Source organism: Oncorhynchus gorbuscha, linkage group LG03, assembly GCF_021184085.1.
Source record: "Oncorhynchus gorbuscha isolate QuinsamMale2020 ecotype Even-year linkage group LG03, OgorEven_v1.0, whole genome shotgun sequence".
NCBI classification, from domain to species: domain Eukaryota; kingdom Metazoa; phylum Chordata; class Actinopteri; order Salmoniformes; family Salmonidae; genus Oncorhynchus; species Oncorhynchus gorbuscha.
In genome coordinates, this window is record NC_060175.1 from 82,822,409 (window position 1) to 82,846,199 (window position 23,791).

Sequence of the window (23,791 nt, forward strand, 5' to 3'; positions counted from 1 at the left end):
CCGGGGTGTTAAGCATATCCCAGTTTAGGTCACCTAACAGTACGAACTCTGAAGATAGATGGGGGGGGCAATCAATTCAGATATGGTGTCCAGGGAACAGCTGGGGACTGAGGGGGATCTATAACAAGCGGCAATGTTGAGAGACTTGTTTATGGAAAGGTGGATTTTTAAAAGTAGAAGCTCGAATTGTTTGGGCACGAACCTGGATAGTATGACAGAACTCTGCAGGCTATCTCTGCAGTAGATTGCAAGATAGCCTACTATTATTCATAATGTAATGAGTAGATTCGATAGTCATAATTTAGGCTAGTAATATAACTCAATCACTGTTTGTAAAAAAAGACTGTTCGATGGCTGAGCGCATATAGTGTAGAAGAGGCCTAGGCTATACCAGATACGTTTCTTCTTTCTTTGCATGGGAACATGTGGCTTTTTATAAACACATTTCATGCAATTCTACTACACCCTATATGACTGGAGACATTAGCAGAATGTTTTTTAATACAATAAATTACACGGTAGCCTACTCTGGTGACACTGACAAACAGATCAATAAAGACGACGTTGTCCATATAATAGGCCTACGAGAGGGAGATAGGGAGGCCTACGAGATAGGGAGATAGGGAGATAGGGAGGCCTACGAGATAGGGAGATAGGGAGGCCTACGAGATAGGGAGACAAATGGAATATGGAAACTAGAGGAGGAAATTATTGTCAAAAAACAAACTTAAGTAGCACTGAATCAACAGTGATAAATAGTGAATATGTGCAATGCGCACTCACTGGGGATATTGCCATGATCTCCACTGGTGCCAATAAGAGGCTATAAAGTTGTTTGCTCAATTAAGTTGAGAATTTTTATTTAAAATACAGATCAGTCTTTTCTTTGTCTTCTCTTTACAGAAATAACCATTTGCTTTCCAAACAATGTTTTTCCTACGATTTGTATTTTAATTTATTTCTGCAATTCAATTTACTTTAGGAAAATGGATGCGCTGCCTAGCTTGCATATTAAAAACGTAACCACACGTAACCTCCATTCGCAATTTTTTGTTGTTGTAAGCCACCCATAGTCTGATGGGTGAGAATATTATCAAGTGCTTGTCAAATTGACTGACGTCTGTGTGTGCAGCCTGTGCAAGAAACAGAGCAGAGCGAAACTTTTTTCAAATTATCATTAGAGTTGCATCATGCAGCCTTAGAATGAATAATAAATCTAAACATACTGTATAGCATAACTAACATTTGCATCACAACTAAAGTTGCATAAATAACTCTAAATTAAGTATATAGGAGGACCTGTTTCTTTGTTATCCACTCAACACAGAATAGCCAGATGTGGACACTCCCTCAAACCTTTTGGAGAACATATCCTTTCTATTTTATTCAGCGATGGATTCTTCATACTATAAAATAATATAAGAATAATGCCATGGAATTCTAAGCAAATCTTGTATGCTAAATGAACTAGTGTAGCCCACAGGCATATGCCATTCTGTTCTTCTGAAATAGGATACATTTTCTTATGTTTCTTTAGACCTGTCTAAAATAAATAATGGATTTATTGTGATGGATTTGTTAAATAGATTAGACTTTTTAAAATGTAGATGTTCCAACGGTCTGCATCAGTGGCTTGTGTGGAAGCCAGGAGATGATAAACATGTTTATGTTAAATAACGGTCAATTAACATGAGACCAGCAGTTATTTGCATGATAATCACTGGCTGACAAAATTTAAGGACCGCCACAGACCTAGTCAGCACTCTCACTGTATATGCATGGGAGGGATGCTCGGCAATCATACTGTACCTGTAAGTTAGGTAATGCATAATTCTTATTGTGGGTAACTACTTGTCCTGTACTGTGCTGTGCAGGCCTCTGTGTTGTTGCTGGTGCTCAGTGGTATTGCCTGTGTGGCGGACCTGAAGGGAGAGGACCTGGTGGTGGCAGTGGAGGTCCAGCATCTCGCCTCCAGACAGATGGGCAACGTAAGGGTCTCTGACCTGCTGGCCAGACAAATGTCAGGTAACCTCAAGTTACGGGAAAAAAAACGATGGTTCTATTTAATTCTGGATGACCGCCAGTGGCAGTGCTTTCACTGGATTTGGATAATAAACAATGCCTCTTGACAGTCATCCAGAATGAAATAGAACTTATCTAGCTAAAGACACTGCACCTTACTGTAGCATCAGTCTAACTGAACAACTGTCACAAGCTACTGTCACTCAACTTCTCCAATAATAGCTGTTCTTTTTGATAAAGAATGCTCCCAACCTACTCTTACTTTCTCTCTTCCATCGGTGAATCACTCATACTCATATAGTCACATAATGACTCATGTAATCATCTTACTCTCTCGATCCAATGTTACAACTGAAGACTCAATGCTACTTTTAGACAATCACGTGAACAGAACATCCACTGTCGACCCCTCAGCCATAAACCTGATGCACCAAAAGGCCATCCAACATCACCTGGACGAACCACTTAGATCTTTACGAGCATCTAGGCAACAAAAACTTGTCAACATCCTACTCAATGATGGAATTCAAGGCCAGATCCACTGTGGTGGTGATAATTCTGAAGCCTTTCCCATCTCCAACAGCATCAAGTAAGAATGTGTCTTGGGGCCCGGTGCTGTTCAACCTCTTTTTCACTGCCCTCGTCAACCACGCCACTAAGGACCTCAACAAAGGCATCTACATCAGATACAGGGATGAGAGTTCAATCTACGACCTGCACAGGCTCAGAGCAAAGACCAAAACACAAGAACATCTTGTCCGTGAGGCCCTCTTTGCTGATGACTGTGCCCTAATCGTGCAAACGGAGGTAGACCTCCAGTCTTTCGCAGACAACTTTGTTGAAGCTTGCAAGGGTTTTGGTCTTACTATCAGCTTAGGAAAAACTGTAGTCTTCAGTCAACCATCACCCCTCTCCAACCCAGTGGTCCACAGCATCCACCTAAGTGGATCTGAGCTCCAGAATGTTGACCACCTCACATATCTGGGAGGAGCACCATGTCCAAGGATAGCTCACTCAACAAATAAATAACTAGCAGAATCCAGAAAGAAAGCCAGTCATTGGGAGGCTGAGGAACAGGATTCTATAAATCATCACACAAATCTACAATGCAGTAGTTGTCACAACTCTGTTGTATGGCTGTGAAACTTGGAACCTGTGAAGTCTCCAGGTCAAACAGCTGGAGACATTCCATACACAATCTTTGAGATCTATAATGGGTATCCAGTGGCAAGACAAGGTGTCCTACCTGGAGATACTGCAGAAATCTAACAGCACCAGAGTTAAAGCTAAGATCATTAAGACACAGCTCCGATGGACCTTCCACACCATCAGGATGCCCCAACATCGTCTCTGAAGAAGGATCTTCTTTAGCGAGCAGCAGCAGGGGCACCATGAGACAGGCCGACCCAAAAAGTTAATCAAAGACAACCTTAAACACAACCTCAATGTCTGCCATATCCAGCCCAGCCAACTCACAGACATCACCTCTAACCGATCCACCTGGCACTCCAAAACCCACACAGCAGTGGACCACTTCGAGAGGGACAGAAACAACCGTCTAACTGCAGTCTGATCAAAGTACCATTCCCGCACAACCGGACCCACAACACCAGCGGAAGCACATGTCTGTCCTTCATGCTTCAGAGTCTGCGCTTCAAAACTCTGACTCCTGAGCCAGTCAAGAACCCACAATTAACCAAGTGACATGCACAAATCGTCCTCGTGGAAACCAACAGACTGGCAGGGATCCATATCTGTGGTACCCATTCTCTGACTATATAACTCACGCTTTCCTTGATGTCCTAATCTCCAGGTGGGTCCACCCTGGGACAGAGACAGGGCTGCAGGTCAGCTCCAGTGGTGGGCATGCGAATAGAGATGGGTCCCTCTGCAGCACGGCACGGTCCCCTCTCTGCGTTGGTAGGTCACCTGGAGCTGGGTGTGCAGGGCTGTCGGGCGGAGCTCCTGGCCTCCACCCTGGCTACCCTGGGGCCCTTCCTGGAGGATGAGCTCAGTGCTGATGTCCAGCCCATGAAGATCCGCCTGGACAATGTCACCATCACTCTGAAGGTCAGCTGGGGGCACAGGGAGACTATGGAACTCTGTTGGGGTCAAATAACGTCATTTGACGTGCACCCTATGGTTTTTATATGTGGTAAGACCCCAACAGCAATCCATAGGAGACTGATTGCATAAATGACAGTTAGTCTGTTATCCATGCCATCCATGGAGCTAACCAGTTCATTCCTGTTTAGGATGATGGTCCCAAGATCTACCCGACCGCCCCCCAGCCCCAACCTGCCACCTTTACCATAGACCAGGTGGTTCTGGAGCGCTCTGATGATGGCTTGTTTAGAATCAAAGGTGATTGGGGGAGAGGACACGGACATGCCTTTGAGTATCACTATGATTACAATTATTTTGTCACTGCTTGATTGATATGGAATAACAGTTATGAGCCATCTGTTTTTTAAATATATATTGTCGGTCTTGCAGGTGGTGCAGGCCCAGACTCTGCAGGTGGTGCTGTGGTATGTTTGGAGAAACCAGACAGTTCTTGTTCTGTCCAACCACAGCAGAGTATGGTATGAGCATTCAAAAACCTAAATACTTACATTCTCTATAACCACTGACTCTCTGGCTCACTCACCCATTACAGATTATTACAGGGTTAATGAACTCAAGATAATGACTCAAGATAAACAGACAGCACAAGCTGTTAACAAAAACATGATTGTGTTAGGGTGAGTAAGGATTAGGTTAGTTCTCACCACCGTGTAAAATGAAAGCGTAGCATAAATTGTGTTTATTTATGATAGCACAGTCCCTACAATAGTTGCATTGTAATTACAGTAGCTATATATTATTTTTACCTTAAATGTGTGTGAAACCGTTGATTTAGAAATACAAACTCATAGGGCTTAGCTGGAATGCTGTAAGTTAAATGATGGATGATTAGATGAAGGTAAGTCCACAATTCCATCTACCATCTACTTATACAGATCCTGTATTCCTGTTGTAATAGTTGAAGAATCTGTTGCCAACGAGACAGTTGTAGTTCTCCTGTTCTTGTTAAGGCTATGAGGGTCCAAATCAAGGCAGCAGGTATTCCAATTATAGCTGAATAGATATCTGGCTACTTGCCCTAGCAGAGAAACGTTATCTAGAAGTGAAAACTAATAAAGCCGACAACATTTTCCCTTCAGAGTCCATCCCTGGGGTCCCAGCTATTGGAGGCTCAGTTGGCCCTCTCACAAGCCCTCACTGACCGAGAACGTCTCCTCCTGGAGGTCAGGAAGTACGACCCCATGTTTGACCTGTGACTGCTTTACTCCCCCAACCAGCAGAGGGCGATATACTGACACTGCATCAATAAGGGAGTAAAGGAACTGAATGAAATGTCTGGACTCAGGCATATGACAATTTGTAAACAACAAAGATGAGCACCCAATGGTGGAATCCACCCTGGTAGTTCGAAAGCTCAAGCTCTTCTAATGAATTGTACAAACAGTGTGTCACTTCCAGAGAACACATAGGGGGCCCTTGTATTAACAAGAAGCCCCACTGGAGTCACTATTTACACTCTGAGGTACATAACAGGCACTAGTTTCATCTGACAATCTAAACATGTTCCCTTCTGCTGTACAAAAGCAGTTTTAATTTAAACCACCATAGAGAATAGTTAACTCATTGTTGGGCTGCAACTCAATTGCCATTTATCTTTGATTTGAAGAACACATGCCAAAATGTTTCTTATAGACTGAGTGGTTAGAGCCCGGAATGCTGATTGGCTGACGGCCGTGGTATATCAGACCGCATACCACGGGTATGACAAAACATGTATTTTTACTCCTCTAATTACGTTGATAACCAGTTTAAAATAGCAGTAAGGCACCCCGGGGGTTTGTGGTATATGACCAATATACCAAGGGCTGTGTCTGGGCACTCCGCAATGTGTTGTGCATAAGAACAGCCCTTAGCCGTGGTATATTGGCCATATACCACACCCATTGTGCCTTATTGCTTAATTATATGCACTGTGTCTTATATGCCAGAGAACAGTCAGTTGTAATTGATGTCTGTTGATGATATGTTTCCATGTACAAATCATTCACTGTCAGGCATGCTTTGTGAAGATCACTAGTGTTTTAGGAATCTTGGTGTGTGGGTTTACAAACATCCACAAAGCTTCAAAGATAAAACTGCTTGTCAATGTTAAGTAGGTCCTGTCCATAGTTGTACATAACTGTAGGTCTGTATAGTTTGGAGCTGGTATCTTAGATGCATTAATGTAACCATTGTTTAGAACCATAGTGTATTAAATAGAAGAGTAGAGAAAGAAAAGCACTTTGACTTCAAGCAGTACTGCACTGTTTCCATGGATCTCCTGTGAATGGGAGCACAAGACAAACCTGCATATCTATCCCTTTGATTGATTGGTTGTGTATCAGAGGGTAGGGCAAGCTGTCTCCACACTGTTCAGACTTTTTCAGACACCAGGTCATTCCCCAGTGTTATCTTTGCATCATAAAAAAGTATTACATTTTGTGACTGTAAAACTATATTTGTATTCTTCGTTTAATGTTCAGATGACTCATGCCTTTTGAGAAAAGGTTCCACAATTGTTGCGGTAAGTTAACTCATTTAGTTTGTTACATGAGGTGTACCCTGCCCTCAGACCGGTATTACTTGATCTCCTTAACTCACTCATCTGCATGGAGAAACACACATTCTAGGTATTTACTAATACCTCACTGCATGGATGAAATGTAGTGTTATTCTTTTGATATGAACTTTTACAGGCATGTAACATGAATTTGACTTTTTGCAGCTATTGTCTTTTTAAAAATGATTTTCCATTAGACAGTGTAGCTACTAGCCATTTCAAACAAACACTAGTGGCACAGCCATCATATCAAAGAATAGAGATAATGAATCTTAATTGTCTATATATGCACAATACATGTATAATACTAATCATTTTATCTACAGTAAAGCTGACAGGTGCATTAATGCCAATTTGTTAATGTATTCCACCCATTGGGTACCTTTCTATTACTATGTAAAAGTCGTGAAGCCTTTGTACTAATTGGAATAATTTCTAGTATTATTTAATGATGTGGTTATGTTTTAATTATATATTTTTGTAGCAATTCTAGGGTATGATGTGGTGGTGACATTAGAAGTATTTCAATTGTATTATTTGTATGTTTTTTTGTATTTAGATTAGTATTTGGTCCTGATGAGGGAGAGGAGAGACATTGGAGTAACGTTACTTAGATCCAAGTCCCATTCCGCAAAACAAGTGTGAGTTGTGAGAAACTCAAATGGATCAAGAGACTTGTTTGTGTATGTGGTACAGTGCTAACAAGTTAATAACTCCACAACCCTCAGTTGAGCTTTTAACATCATTCTCCACTCTCTTCTGAATGGTAGCTTGAGACCTCTGGTGGTCAGAATAATATGCCACTGATTTTCTGGTTGCCTTCCAATATGAATATGAATGACAGTGTTACTTTCTAATTGTGGGAAGTAGCATGAAGCAATAGGAGGAATTCTGTTTTGCCCATATTCTGAGAGGGAAGTTTTTTTTTAAATGTACGAATGCCTAAGATTATCAAATAAAAAATAGTCTAATGGTTCAGTTTTTTTCCCATCCTGCATGTTTTGTATTTGAAATTTCCCTCAAGGTCAGTGTAACAAAGCAGTGATTCCATTCTCAATATCAGCGCCCCAATTTTCTTGCTGATATTTACTTTTTGGCATGGCCTTGGCTGTCAGTGTGATGGGGGGGGAATGAAAATTACATCCCCAGTTGGAAGGATGCAGTTATGTTGACTGTGTCTAAAAATCAACCCCCACCCCCCCCCTTAGAACCCTGTTAGTACCTCTCTGTTCACAGCAGGGTGCCCACTCTGCCCCCAGCCAGCTCCCTCCTCACTGCCTGTCAAGTTACACTTCTACTGCATCCCTTATCTTGCTTGGGTTACCATGATGTATGGGGATGGGACTGGGACACCGGGCATCTCCCTACATGGGCTGCTTTCTCTTCTTTCGTCTTCGTCATCAGAATGACTTTGCAAAAATATTATCAATGTTGTGGAAGGAGTGAGCGCATGCATTGTAACTGAACTGATTGTTCTTTTGCTCTATACCTTGTGGATTATTTGCACTTAAGTGTGGTATGTTCACTAGAAATTGCACTTGCTTAATGTGAATCACTTAGAGGATCATCCCTGATATTTTCCTGATACTAATGTTGTGGGAGGCCCTCTGACAGTATTATGTAATATTTGTGTAACACTTGCTTAGAAGTCATCACATCATTGAAGAAGACTAAACTTGGTTCTGTGAACCAAATTAGTATGTGAAATGTTTCAAAGTGATAAACTATTGAACCAACTTTGTCATTATTTGTGTGCTATCTATATTCAGTGTAGGGTGTTGGGTGACTATTTACTCAGTATGGTTGTATTATGCATTTATTGGCCCGTGAGCAGGTTTAAAGTTAGACACATGCACACACAAGCTCATCTTACGAGACTTTACCAGTCTTCATCTAATAAGAGAAGATAAATCATTAACAAATGTGTCCTTTTATTTATTGAAATATGGCCCAAAATGATTGACCTGAGGTCTAACTGAAACATTTTCCCAGGAAGTACTAGAAGTGACCAGTTTTGGATACTTCCATGCTTCACCAACAGCTCAAATAAAATGTATTTTAGAACATTGGCACAAACCTTGATGCTGTGGTCATTTTATTATTGACCATTAGTATATCCAAGAAATGCCCTCAAATATAACAAATGTTGACTTTGGAGTTCCTGACAACAGTATACTGCACTTGCCTTCATGGCCAAACCAATGACATTGGAATAGAGAATGAACATGAAAGTGGTGTGTAAGATGCCACCATCTGAAAGGTGAATACATCACCGCTTGGATCTATATAATCAGCAGGGCATGAGTGGCTCAGTGAAAGAGGATGTTCTTGTGCTTGGTGTTGGGGATCTGCTCTCTGCTCTTCAGCCTCCTGACAGCCTCCCTCATGTGCTTGGGCTGCAGGGGAGGCGTGTCCCCCCACTTCTCACACACATCCAGAGCTGCAGGACCAAACAGAGAAGCATGTCAGAGTCGTCAAAATGCTTCAAAGCTTTCGTTGGTGAAGATACAAGACAAACGATCCAGATCTCATATCTGGCCAACTAGTCAATATTAACTCAGTGGTGTCCCTCACTGACCTTCCTCCACTATTTCTCCAGCGAAGACCTTGGAAATACCAGACATGGCAATAACCACATTTTGAGAGACTGAGGATCCTGTAATGGACTGTATCAGCTGTATCAATCAGGTAAAGAAAAGCATACATTGAAATACAAGCATCAGTGAAATGTAATATTAAAATGGAACTGATTCTGATTAAATATAATTACATATGTGCCTAAAGGTCTTACCCTCTTGATGGCAGCTTTGGGGAAAGCAGAGCGTCTATACATCTCATAGCGGTTAAGCTGCTCCTCAGAGAAGGATGAGACCAAAACCCTGGACAACACCAGAGGGAAAAATATTAATGTATGAATGCTTGCAACAAATAATTGTCATAGTGCAGTTACCAAACAAACAAATTACAGTATCAGAATCTTACTGCATCTTCTGTATCTCATCCTCGTCAACCTTTTGCCGCTTCTCCTTTTTCTTCTCAGGCTCAACTTTTAGTTTTTTGGAAGCTGGTTGATCTGAGGTTCCCTCATCCTCATCATCTCCAGCAACAGAGTCCTTCAGCAGGTCATGCAAAGTAAACAAAGGATTGTAGATATATAGTACTATATCTTGAATGTGGATGTAGGGCCAATGTTTCAATATAGTTATTCTAACATGCCACTTACCTGTTTGTGTTCGCGTTTGAGTGATTGTGAGGAGGAATCTTTTGATTCGGTATCTGCATCCGAGGTCACAGGCAATTCTTCAGTGTCTTCGGCTTTAGGGCTTTCTCTAGCAGCCAATGAATTCTCAGAGTTGGATTCAGTCTTTATCCTAGCTGGGTCTGCCATAACTCATTCGAAATCTTACCACACCAATATAATGTATAATTATGCAACAGTCAAAACGGAAATGTTTGACTCGAGAAACATCAACAAGTTAGCTAACTGCTAGCAAACAACTCCACAGCCACCTACGCTCACTTACTATCCTCGTGACTTACTATCCTCGTGGAATTCTGCGTACCACGTTTATTGATCAAAAAAATCAAACCGTTAATTTAGCAAAATATTAGCTAAAGCGCGAAAGAGAAATGTTTTGAAGCATCATCAAAAAAACATGGAGAACATTCAGGCCGGAAGCTGCTTCCGAAATCAACTTCCGGCTTAAACCCTCTATTTTTTTGTTTTTGTTTTTTAAAATATTTTTTATTAACAACAAATCAATACATAAAGCACACGAGGGAACACAAGCATACATAGATTACAAACAATAGACAATCGAGCTAGGGGGTACAATATCACATTACAATTACACAAGGACCTTAAGGGACATGCATATACTTATAATTCTAACAGCTTTTTTGTTAGTGGAGCATTTAACCGTCTTAAAATACAGTTCAATTTCTTTTTGTAGGGTACGAAAATGTGGTTTTCTGTTTGTAAATTTACATTTGTGTATATGAAATTTGACCAAAAGGATAATGAAATTAATTACATAAAAATGATTCCGCTTATTTCTATTGTATGTAAAGAATCCAAACAGTACATCTCTCCACAATAGTGTAAAATCTTCATAAATGTGTTCAATTATAAACCTACTGATGTCTTAAACCCTCTATTGTCCTTTATTGGGAGAGCATTGACAATAATTATATATATGTGGCGGTGACATTAGAAGTATTTAAATATAATATATATATATATTATAATTCGGTCCTTTCTTTGTCATTTGAGAAAAAAATGCACATATTCCGTTATATTTGGTCCAGTGCTTTATGTACAATGGCGTATTTCCATTCAACTAGTCATACTTGTTACAGTGTTTGTTTAAATGGGAAAGAAAATACTAGGCTCTTTTCTGGATGATCAGTTCTCTAACTAAATGTAATTTGGTAATCAACGTTTTAAACTATATTAATATGTCAATAGCCTCGATAATTAACTTTAAAATACATTTAACTCTCTGGAACGCATAAGGATATTTTTTGTTTTATGATTGCTCCTTCAGCGTCTCTCAAAAGAAATGTCAGGAGAAAGAGAGAGTTAGCGTTGGATATGTAACCGAAAGGTTGGGTTCGAATACCTGAGCTGACAAGGTGAAACATCTGTTGCTGTGCCCTTGAGTAAGGGCACTTAACCCAACTTTTCTCCAGGGGTGCTGACCTTATGGCTGACCATGTAAAACAGCACATTCCCTGCACCTGTCTAGTGTATGTGAAAATAAAACATATTTCTTTACCTTTATTATTGCACCCCTATGGGAGGGCAGCTCAGCCCAGTCCAAGCTCATCTCTGTCCTGACCACCCAATGGTAGAACCAGCTTCCCCTAAAGCTAGGACAGCAAAGTCCCTGTCCATCTTCTGAATGCACCTGAAACCCTACCTCTTCAAAGAGTATTTTAAATCATCCCCCTCCTCACCTTGAACCACCCCGCCCTTTCTAGCGCTGACTTTATTGATAGCTACTTTATTGAGGTGTTTTATTTATTTAACCTTTAGACTAGGCAAGTCAGTTAAGAACAAATTCTAATTTACATTGACGGCCTACGCCGACCAAACCCTAACCCGTGTACTTATTATGCCTGTCATATGTGGTTGTCCCAACTAGCTATCTTAAGATGGATGCACTAACTGTAAATCGCTCTGGATAAGAGTGTCTGCTAAATGACAAAAATGTAAATGTAATGACCATGTACTGTGCACTTCAGCATATATATATTTTATACATTGAAAAATGTTCTGGATGAATTATGTGCTTTTATAGTTGTAGGAATATGATTATTGTGTTCTTCGACATTGGTAGTAGAATATAATGGAATACAATAATCACCAACTAAATACAATAATGCAAGATTATGAACAAACTGATTAATCAACGTCGTCAGATAGGGGCAGTTTTGAGGAAGTGACGCGCGCTTGAGACAGGGCGAAGGAAGTTTCATTTGGCTCTGTGGTGCTTAACTAAAGTTTTCCCCGGAGTCACAGTGGGGGATTAGACATTCTGTGAAATTGTAACGCTGGAGAGACTGATCCAGCGGAGGAGGGAACCATCGTTTTCTTCGGCGTTGAAAGAACAAGTACGTCTGTGAGATTAGTAGAGGACCGCAAAGGATTTTTTTCTCCCGCTTTCCAACCCCCTCCTTCCCAAATCCTCCGACCCCCTTCTCGATCCGAGATGGGGAAGGAGCAGGAACTCCTAGAGGCGGCGCGCACAGGAAATCTTGCCGCCGTGGAAAAGCTGCTATCTGGGAAACGACAATCGACTGGAAGTGGAAGTGGATCATCGGGGACTGGTGGAGGCAGCAATAGCAGTGGTCACAATGCTTCGCACCCGCTTTCCAGCCTTCTCAGGTAGGGGAGAGCAGCGGATGAATGGAAGACAGAGCGAGATGGTTCCGACCGAGAACGGTCGGTGGTCATAAAGTGTGTTGTAAACGGCAAAGCCACATTCAGTAAACAACCCCCCCCCTGATCAATAATTGTATTGTATTTTGCAATCACAGCAGTAGATATTAATTTGCATCCATGCAGTGGACCCTTGCCATGTTTAATAATAACACATTAACGTTGCATGCGCAATGGAGTGCCTCTTTGTTAGATGATCGTCAGTGCAAAATACATAAATAAAATGCCACATGCAGCAGAAACCTTCTTACATACGCACGATCTTCATATCATAATGTTACCAGTATATCGTATTGAAAACTCTAGTCCTCCATTTAATCGTAGCTAACTAGTCAATGGTTTTGGTTTGTCTATACATGTTGGACCGTTGTCATTGAGACATTGTCTAAAACGCCCAAACACAATAGTATTTTTTAAATCATATTGATGCCAGACCCATTCATTCTCATATGCCAAGATTAATTTGGTTCACATAAACCGCGATAAAGGCAATGAAACACGAGCTGTCAGTGAAATGGAACATTCTTCCTCTGGCATTGTTGTTCCATGCCCTCCCGGAGCTAGTCTCTACTAGCAAGTGGGTGGAATGCAGTGTGTCGGCGGCCTGGGCAGCTGCATGCTGTTTTTTACTTGATCATGCAGGGAAAAATATTGGTTTATTTTAACCACAGTCCATCTTGCTCAGTGTTCTTTGTGCTGATGGGATTACATAGGCGTAGATGAAGTGAGTGCACTTGAATGCCCACCGAGTGGTGACAATGTCAGAAGTAATAATGTTGGTGGCACCTCTACTACAGCCCTTTCAGGTAAAGGTTGCAAGAGAAAGGGAAACATTGAAAACACAATGACCTAGACCTAGGCTACCTCAAGCCCTATGAGACTGTCAGTGCTATTTCCACTGGGCTTGGAGTCATTCATTGCCCTGGGACCCGTGGTGCCCTTTTGTCTACTCAGTAACATACTCCAGGGGGCTTTAAACCTGCCATGTTAATGGTCCTTTGCTACTTGGCAAGCTAGCAAAGGGCTGTTGGGTTGGTAAAGCACCTCCTGACCTTAAAAATGCACAAGGACCAACTGCCCACCCCTACACAGTAAAGTTTAACATGGAAGAAGATTGGAAGGAACATGGAACTTCCTCTTAAACTCAAAAGGATTTATGCCATGATATGCCTTCCATCATGCATTTGGCTAAGAAACCGTGTTAACCACAGAAAGGGATTTCATTTGTTTTTAATTCTAGGACCAAATAAACAGATGACAATCAGAATGCTGGCAACATACAGGTGCGCAGCAGCCCTGTCAATCAACCTCCTACAGTGGGGAGAACAAGTGTGTGATACACTGCCAATTTTCCTACTTACAAAGCATGTAGAGGTCTGTAATTTTTATCATAGGTACACTTCAACCGTGAGAGATGGAATCTAAAACAAAAATCCCAGAAAAAAAAAAATCACATTGTATGATTTAAGTAATTAATTTGCATTTTATTGCATGACATAAGTATTTGATACATCAGAAAAGCAGAACTTAATATTTGGTATAGAAACCTTTGTTTGCAATTACAGAGATCATACATTTCCTGTAGTTCTTGACCAGGTTTGCACACACTGCAGCAGGGATTTTGTCCCACTCCTCCATACAGACCTTCTCCAGATCCTTCAGGTTTCAGGGCTGTCGATGGGCAATACGGACTTTCAGCTCCCTCCAAAGAATTTCTATTGGGTTCAGGTCTGGAGACTGGCTAGACAACTCCAGGACCTTGAGATGCTTCTTACGGAGCCACTCCTTAGTTGCCCTGGCTTTGTGTTTCGGGTTGTTGTCATGCTGGAAGACCCAGCCACGACCCATCTTCAATGCTCTTACTGAGGGAAGGAGGTTGTTGGTCAAGATCTCGCGATACATGGCCCCATCCATCCGGTGGACAGGTGTCTTTTATACAAGTAACGAGTTCAAACAGGTGCAGTTAATACAGGTAATGAGTGGGGAACAGGAGGGATTCTTAAAGAAAAACTAACAGGTCTGTGAGAGCTGGAATTCTTACTGGTTGGTAGTGATCAAATACATATGTCATGCAATAAAATTAAAATTAATTACTTAAATCATACAATGTGATTTTCTGGATTTTTGTTTTAGATTCCATCTCTCACAGTTGAAGTGTACCTATGATCAAAATTACAGACCTCTACATGCTTTGTAAGTAGGAAACACTGCCGATTTAGCAGGTTATCAAATACTTGTTCCCCCCACTGTATAAGCCTCATCAGGGTGCCTATGTCTCGTGGCTGAGACAAGTGTTTGCTAAAATCCCCAAGGTGATGCATCGCTGTGCTACTCAAGCCAGGCTGTACACTACACTGACTGTACTCTAGCTAATTACATTAAACCTCCTTAATCGGAAATTCAGGGATGTCATGATTCAGTCAAGGCTGCCTCCATCCCTGCCTCTCTGTTACTGATCTGTGGGCGGGCATGGACTGAAGAGCCCATTGTATCATCTGGTCTGGCTCGCTTAATCAATGGCTGCCAACCTTCCTCTTGGAAATGATTGGCTAGCACTTGTTGGAAATAAATAAAAACGATGGTCTAACCATTGACTGTTAAAAGCTTCACTACTGCAGCCTAATATCACTCAATTCTCTGAAAGGCTGTGGGCCCATCAGCCTTTAAAATATACCATTAGCATTGCCTCTAAGTATATGTGAGCTATACAGATTTATTGACATGTTTACCACAGAGAGGCTCAGGGGTAGTGTTTGCTGTTGTATGTGGCATTTAATTTAGCACATGTAATGAAAATGTCAATACGTTTAGGGGCATGAATGTGAATTACCATTCGTTTGACAACACTGTTCGTAAGGTTTTAAATGTTATCAAACTCAACCGTTTATCATTTCCGGTGATGAAGACATGGATGTCTCATGGTATGGGGTGGTATGCAAAATTGGTCAACTTTGAATACCTTGACATTCAGGTCAAAAAATACACTTTCTGACTACTTCTTCCATGGGCAAACATACATGGTCATTACATTAAATCAAAATGAATTCTGTCATAAAGTGATTAAATTCAAATGGATTTACGCTAAAGATGGTTGGTTGGTCTGTTGTAGTGTGCAGCTTGCTCAACTTATTTTCATGATGGAAAAGCACTAACCTATAGGCCTAGGCCCAAGTCTCTGCATATTCTACTTTCATGTTGCACTTCTTCCCACCAGCTACTGGAACACTGACATCTGGTTATAGCATAAGCACAGCATAGGTAGTTGCTCTTCTTTGCATAACGCATGCAACAGTTTTTTTTATTCCCACATTTACTATCATCATTGGCGAAGGTGTGTTGTGTTTGTGCTGAATGTTTTGCAGTTCTTTCTTTGGAATGGAGCACGTGTTTAGACTTGTTGCTTTTGTAACCAGGCAGGAGCACAGCTTCACTCTGCAGATTGTCTACTTTTCCTGAATGCCTGAATGGAAAACTCAATTGGACAGACACAAGCCCATCATGTTCAGAAGCCCCACATGTGCTTTGTATTACTCTGAAACAGAAAGATAATTGAATGGAATGGAATGGGACTGGCACTGGATGGCATTCACCGCAGCTATCATGGTAGGAGACAGGCAGCCCTGTCAACATTACCTGCTCCCTGCTCGGCATCAATAACAACCTTTCAGACTGAACAGCAGCAGAGTGGTGCCTGATAAGACTTCCTGATCACCAGAGTTGGATTCAATGACATTTCACTGTCAATGCCAGAATAACCATGTGCTATTCAGTTCACATTTCAATATAGTTGACCACCACTGTTTTTTGACTACCACTGTGCTCGTCCTCTACAATAAACACGTGATTGGCCCTAGGCCAATGGAGGTGCTTTAATCCAGTGGTTTAAGACTAACTAAAGAAACAGAAGTGGTGAAACAAATGACTGAATCTGAATGTCATACATTAACTGCAAGCTATGCCTTTACAAATAGTGTACTGTACATTTACTGCAACATAATGCCAGGATCTCACTTGGGCTCCATGACCCGTCTCGATCCTGGAGGTCCACAGGAAGAACTCCTCTCCGGAACTTCCTGTGCCAGGTTGTCCAAACAGCCCCAGCTGCTGTGGCTGGGCCAGGGCCGGGGTAAGTTAAGTCCATGGCAGGCCAGGGAGAGCAAGAGAGAGCCTGGCCTTCCCACTTATGGGAAATTAACAGAGGAATGCATGGAGGAGCACTAACCGAACTGACACTCACCAAGCTTAGGCCGATGAAGGGCTGTGTATTGTCTCTTAAATTAACAGCAAGCTCCTTTATCCTATTGACACAACATCTAGAACAGCCATTTTTTAATGGTCCTCAAGGACCAGTCTGGGCATTTTCTAGGCTCAATGTCCAAGTGAAGAAAGAGCTGTCAGCTGTAGAAAATACATTTTTAAATGCATTCTCTTTTCTCCAAATGGACTCTTTAAAACAATTTTTTTTGGTTTATAAATATATATATTTTTTAATTGTACTATAGGTAGAGATGTAATGATTCACCGATACGCATCACTCCCCAGTTCAAATGCAAATGCAAGGTCTGGGGGACCCCAAACCTATCCAAATGTATCACGTATCGGTCAGAAAATCTTAAGAATCGCCTGTTCACTAAATTGTTTTGCTCATATTACTTTCTTTTTACCTTTGGAAAAGACCTAATATTTTGTGACAACTGATTCTTCCTCAGTGTCGAACTGCATGTAACTGTTGACAGTCATTGATCATCAAGTAGTTTTTTTTTCTCCCTTACCTCACCTCGCTCATCAACTCATCCCTGACCGCTGGCTACGTCCCTTCCGTCTTCAAGAGAGCGAGAGTTGCACCCCTTCTGAAAAAACCTACACTCGATCCCTCCGATGTCAACAACTACAGACCAGTATCCCTTCTTTCTTTTCTCTCCAAAACTCTTGAACGTGCCATCCTTGGCCAGCTCTCCCGCTATCTCTCTCAGAATGACCTTCTTGATCCAAATCAGTCAGGTTTCAAGACTAGTCATTCAACTGAGACTGCTCTTCTCTGTATCACGGAGGCGCTCCGCACCGCTAAAGCTAACTCTCTCTCCTCTGGTCTCATCCTTCTAGACCTATCGGCTGCCTTCGATACTGTGAACCATCAGATCCTCCTCTCCACCCTCTCCGAGTTGGGCATCTCCGGCGCGGCCCACGCTTGGTTTGCGTCCTACCTGACAGGTCGCTCCTACCAGGTGGCGTGGCGAGAATCTGTCTCCTCACCACGCGCTCTCACCACTGGTGTCCCCCAGGGCTCTGTTCTAGGCCCTCTCCTATTCTCGCTATACACCAAGTCACTTGGCTCTGTCATAACCTCACATGGTCTCTCCTATCATTGCTATGCAGACGACACACAATTAATCTTCTCCTTTCCCCCTTCTTATGACCAGGTGGCGAATCGCATCTCTGCATGTCTGGCAGACATATCAGTGTGGATGACGGATCACCACCTCAAGCTGAACCTCGGCAAGACGGAGCTGCTCTTCCTCCCGGGGAAGGACTGCCCGTTCCATGATCTCGCCATCACGGTTGACAACTCCATTGTGTCCTCCTCCCAGAGCGCTAAGAACCTTGGCGTGATCCTGGACAACACCCTGTCGTTCTCAACTAACATCAAGGGGGTGGCCCGTTCCTGTAGGTTCATGCTCTACAACATCCGCAGAGTACGACCCTGCCTCACACAGGAAGCGGCGCAGGTCCTAATCCAGGCACTTGTCATCTCCCGTCTGGATTACTGCAACTCGCTGTTGGCTGGGCTCCCTGCCTGTGCCATTAAACCCCTACAACTCATCCAGAACGCCGCAGCCCGTCTGGTGTTCAACCTTCCCAAGTTCTCTCACGTCACCCCGCTCCTCCGCTCTCTCCACTGGCTTCCAGTTGAAGCTCGCATCCGCTACAAGACCATGGTGCTTGCCTACGGAGCTGTGAGGGGAACGGCACCTCAGTACCTCCAGGCTCTGATCAGGCCCTACACCCAAACAAGGGCACTGCGTTCATCCACCTCTGGCCTGCTCGCCTCCCTACCAGTGAGGAAGTACAGTTCCCGCTCAGCCCAGTCTAAACTGTTCGCTGCTCTGGCCCCCCAATGGTGGAACAAACTCCCTCACAACGCCAGGACAGCGGAGTCAATCACCACCTTCCGGAGACACCTGAAACCTCACCTCTTTAAGGAATACCTAGGATAGGATAAGTAATCCTTCTCACCCCCCCCCTTTAAGATTTAGATGCACTATTGTAAAGTGACTGTTCCACTGGATGTCATAAGGTGAATGCACCAATTTGTAAGTCGCTCTGGATAAGAGCGTCTGCTAAATGACTTAAATGCTGAACAACACAGGCAATAACAGTAGCCTGGACAAACAGTGTGCTGCTTCACATGCTGACCATGCTAGCCAGCTAGATTGCTACCTAGATGATTATTAGCGACTAGGGTTGCACATTTTGTGGAATATTCAGAGGTGGAAACTTTCCGTGGGAATTTATGGGAATTAACGGAAATGCATTACCATTCAAAAGTTTGGGGACATTTAGAAATGTCCTTGTTTTTGAAAGAAAAGTTTTAAATTGTCCATTAAAATAACATGAAATTGATCAGAAATACAGTGCAGACATTGTTAATGTTGTAAATGACTATTGTAGCTGGAAACATTTAATTTAAAATTTTTAATGGAATATCTAATATCTAGGCGTACAGAGGCCCATTATCAGCAACCATCACTTCTGTGTTCCAATGGCATGTTGTGTTAGCTAATCCAAGTTGATCATTTTAAAAGGGTAATTGATCATTAGAAAACCCTTTTGCAATTATGTTAGCACAGCTGAAAACTGTTCTGATTAAAGAAGCAATAAAACTGGCTTTTAGACTAGTTGAGTATCTGGAGCATCAGCATTTGTGGGTTCGATTACAGGCTGAAAATGGCCAGAAACATAGCACTTTCCTCTGAAACTCGTCAGTCTATACTTGTTCTGAGAAATGAAGGCTATTCCATGCGAGGAATTGCCAAGAAACTGAAGATTTCGTACAACGCTGTGTACTACTCCCTTCACAGAACAGCTCAAACCTTTTCGAACCAGAATAGAAAGAGGAGTGAGAGGCCCTGATGCACAACTGAGCAAGAGGACAAGTACATTTAGTGTCTAGTTTGAGAAACAGACGCCTCACAAGTCCTCAACTGGCAGCTTCATTAAGAAGTACCTGCAAAATACCAGTCTCAACGTCAACAGTGAAGAGGTGACTCCGGGATGCTGGCCTTCTAAGCAGAATTACTTAGAATCTCAGACTGGCCAATACAAATAAAATATTAAGATGTGCTAAAGAACACAGAAACTGGACAGAGGAACTCTGCATTTGCTCCTCCCCTCCGGCGTACGATGTCGCCAGAATACTAACCACTGGTCCTGGCATTCATCATTACGCACACCTGTTAATAATTTACTTCATTACCATCATTATTTCTCCCCTTTATGTCACTCTATGTTCACTCACCAGTTGGTATTATTTTTGTGTACTGGTGTGTAGCCACATGGAATTGTCTCCTTCCTGGTTTTGTTGTTTTATTAAATGTTCACCTGCTTCCTGACTCACAGATCCATTATTACATGAGTTCACGTGGAATGATTTCACTGAACAACAAAATAAATGGAATATTGAATGATCCCCAATGATCCATCGCATCTCCCAAATAAGTGTTCAACATACATCTGTAAAGTCTAGAAACTAAAGCTTTGGTTGTCTTCCTCTCAGGCTTCCATGTCTTCTCCCAGGACATCATTGTCCACGTCTTGATCATCAGACTCTTGAGGCTTCATCTTGACTGTTACTTTCCAACCTTGTTGAGGATGGCTTGTTGTCAGGCTCAAAAAGCTTAATTTGCCCGGATGGCCACCAATTTTTTAACCCTTGTATTGGTCAGCCTGTTGTATGCTTTGGTGTGTGTGTTCCCAAACAGGGACCATTTGCGCTCTGAGGCGACTGATGTTGTTGGGATTTGGAGGATGGAGGCAACCGGGGAAAGAGCCTCAGACCCACAAAGTCCTTTCCACCAGGTGGCTGATGCAATATGGCAGTTGTGCCAACATGTCTAATTTCCATCCCAAAGCCCTTGCTTGGAAGTGTACTTCACCAGACTGCCGAGAACCTTGCCCTCATCCAGGCCACGGTGGCGAGACAAGGTAGTGATGACACCATAGGCCTTGTGGATCTCTGCACCAGACAGGATGCTCTTGCCAGCATACTTGGGGTGTATGGGCTTCAGGCAGACGTTGTCACGTATTTTGATGTATTTCAGAACTGCAGTTTCTGCTTGGAGCAACAGTGAAGTGGGCAGGGGAGTACATGTTTCTTCTCTAACATCTGCAAGCAGTCTGAACATCAGACAGAATGGCATTGTCTCCCTTAATCCGTGCATTGGCTACTGCTATAGGTTTCAGGAGTTTCAGGCTGCTTACCACTTCCCCCAAAATACATCATTCAGGAGGATCCTCTTGATGGGGCTTTCTGTATTCGGCAGACAGTGATATGGATATTTCTTGGAGAGACACCTTCCACTCTAGGAGACTGTCAAACATGATAACACCACCGCCCCAATGAGTGTTGCTGGGCAGCTTCAATGTGGTGCTCTTATTCTTCTCACTTTTCTTGGTGACGTAGATTGCTGCTATAACTTGATGACCCTTCACATACCTAACCATTTCCTTGGCTCTCTTGTCACCAGTTCAAATATCTTCTCTGGTCCAAGGTCATTGATAACTGCCTTCAGCTCATCTGCAATGTAAAGACTGGTGTGTCTGTTGTCCCTTGTGTCTGTGCTCTTGTAAAATACTGGTTGAAGGGTGGAGATGATGTAGTTAATTATTCCTTGCCCACAAATATTCATCCACCCATCAGAGAAGATTGCAATAGTCTGCTTTCTCTATGATTTGCTTGACCTTCACTTGAACTCTGTTGAACTCTGCATCCCGCAAATTAGTAGATAAAGCATATCTGGTTGGAGGGGTGTATGCTGGGCGAAGAACATTCAGAAATCTCTTCCAATACACCTTGTCTGTGAGCATCAGAGGTGAACCAGTTGCATACTGTACACAGCTCGAGCAAGAGCATTTCTCTAACTACGTTCCAAAAAAACTGATTCCAGGAGGACAATGAGCTGTTGCTATTGATAAGGTGTCTGATTCACCATTTACACCTCAAATAGAGGTAGAGGGACTTTTGTCAGAGGTTGCTTGTTGTGAGCGCTGCAGGAACTTTATGTACTTGGCCAGATGATTTTGCATCTTTGTTGCATTCTTCACATGATTTGGCACAGTATTTGCAAATGTACATCGCTTTTCTTCAACATTAGCTGCAGTGAAATGTCTCCACATCAGATAGTGCTTGTGGCATTTTCCTGTAAAGATGAGAAAAAAATGAATAAAAAAAACATATACAGATAAATATTTAAGCAGTTAGATTAAACAATTCCTTTGTAAGATACATGTTTTAAAATGAAACATGTATGGAAACAGGTGAATTAACACTCAGTTAGCAGGCTCAAGCAAGCTAAAACACACATGTCAGCAAAAACTAACTAGCAGGAATTGTTAAAAAGTTAGAAATGATTTAAACACACTTTCCTGTTGGCTACTATTTACTAGTTAACCAAAAAATTATGTATGTCATATATATTCACCCCACCCAGTATTGTAATCAAAAACAGAAAGCATGTAGTCCCTGGCTCAGCCAGTGTAGTTGTGTGGGCCCAATAGCATCTCATTAGTGTGCAAGAATCAGCTATACATGTGATGGAACAATGCACTGTGCATGCAGAGGTTTGCATTTCCATTGAATTGGGAATAGTTTAACCAAAATATGACACTAGACCTAGAATTGCCTTGTGTATCCCACAAAAGTGGTTCACTGTTATAAGCTAACTTAAGTAAAATTCCCAAAATTCCCGGGCTTAACTTTCCCATGTAAAATTTCCCCAAAAATTCAGGAAATTTCTCTGAAAGTTTACAGGCCCTTATTTTAGCAAAGTACCCTTATTTTACCAGATCTTCCTTTAGCTGGTGGAGGTCTATATTTAATCCCTTATAATTTCTGCCAACTTTATGAACGAGGTGAAATCTCTTTAAATTCCTATTGTCAGACTGCTCTACTTTGTTAAGCAATTCAAAACTAACTTGTTGATTTGTTGTGTGGCAGATTCACAGCCATATTAACTCATTGCAGAATATATCCATAGTCATGAATGAATCATATTTATTTGATGACAATGCATCTAGTCACCCGTCAAACATCTGAACTCCCAACAGTTACATTGATTTAACAAAATCAAAATAGTAAACGATGCAAAGGTATTTCTATTATATACAGTAGGGAGAACAAGTATTTGATCCACTGCCGATTTTGCAGGTTTTCCTACTTACAAAGCATGTAGAGGTCTGTAATTTTGATCATAGGTACACTTCAACTGTGAGAGATGGAATCTAAAACAAAAATCCAGAAAATCACATTTGTATGATTTTAAAGTAAGTCATTTGCATTTTATTGCATGACATAAGTATTTGATACATCAGAAAAGCAGAACTTCATATTTAGTACAGAAACCTTTGTTTGCAATTACAGAGATCATATGTTTCCTGTAGTTCTTAACCAGGTTTGCTTCTCCAGATCCTTCAGGTTTCGGGGCTGTCAATGGGCAATATGGACTTTCAGCTCCCTCCAAAGATCTTCTATTGGGTTCAGGTCTGGAGACTGGCTAGGCCACTCCAGGACCTTGAGATGCATCTTACGGAGCCACTCCTTAGTTGCCTTGGCTGTGTGTTTTGGGTCGTTGTCATGCTGGAAGACCCAGCCACGACCCATCTTCAATGCTGTTACTAAGGGAAGGAGGTTGTTGGCCAAGATCTAGCGATACATGGCCCCACCCATCCTCCCCTCAATATGGTGCAGTCGTCCTGCCCCCTTTGCAGAAAAGCATCCCCGAAGAATGATGTTTCCACCTCCATGCTCCACGGTTGGGATGGTGTTCTTGGGGTTGTACTCATCCTTCTTCTCCCTCCAAACACAGCGAGTGGAGTTTAGACCAAAAAGCTCTATTTTTGTCTCATCAGACCACATGACCTTCTCCCATAATTCCTCTGGATCA

The 23,791-nt window shown here is 42.2% G+C and overlaps 3 protein-coding genes across 11 annotated transcripts in view; 2 read left to right on the top strand and 1 right to left on the bottom strand.

Moving 5' to 3' along the window:
- The window catches only part of LOC124032051 (UHRF1-binding protein 1-like), a 56,810-nt gene extending 49,146 nt beyond the window's left edge, over positions 1-7,664 (top strand). The window contains exons 17-22 of one of the 2 annotated variants that reach the window (XR_006838200.1): positions 1,875-2,025; positions 3,836-4,092; positions 4,278-4,386; positions 4,519-4,607; positions 5,229-6,652; positions 7,248-7,664. Coding sequence is in view for 1 of the 2 variants with exons in the window: in XM_046344067.1 (XP_046200023.1) it covers positions 1,875-2,025; positions 3,836-4,092; positions 4,278-4,386; positions 4,519-4,607; positions 5,229-5,345 (723 nt within the window). In the remaining variant the exon portion in view is untranslated. Of the gene's footprint in view, positions 1-1,874; positions 2,026-3,835; positions 4,093-4,277; positions 4,387-4,518; positions 4,608-5,228 lie in introns of both variants that reach the window. The other variant, XM_046344067.1, reaches the window with a different exon arrangement.
- Positions 7,665-8,488: 824 nt separating this feature from the next.
- taf11 (TAF11 RNA polymerase II, TATA box binding protein (TBP)-associated factor) lies at positions 8,489-10,370 on the bottom strand. Its single transcript, XM_046344086.1, has 5 exons — positions 9,912-10,370; positions 9,671-9,801; positions 9,480-9,567; positions 9,267-9,363; positions 8,489-9,128 (listed from the first exon to the last, which is right to left on the bottom strand). The coding sequence occupies exons 1-5, from the start codon at positions 10,074-10,076 to the stop codon at positions 8,998-9,000; spliced, it is 612 nt and encodes a 203-aa protein (XP_046200042.1). The 5' UTR covers positions 10,077-10,370; the 3' UTR covers positions 8,489-8,997.
- A 1,794-nt stretch (positions 10,371-12,164) lies between these two features.
- LOC124032052 (ankyrin repeat and SAM domain-containing protein 1A-like) overlaps positions 12,165-23,791 on the top strand; it is a 113,239-nt gene continuing 101,612 nt past the window's right edge. For all 8 annotated transcript variants that reach the window (XM_046344071.1, XM_046344072.1, XM_046344068.1 and 5 more), the window contains exon 1: positions 12,165-12,578. In XM_046344071.1, the coding sequence (XP_046200027.1) occupies positions 12,403-12,578 (176 nt within the window). In that variant the 5' untranslated portion in view covers positions 12,165-12,402. The remainder of the gene's footprint in view (positions 12,579-23,791) is intronic.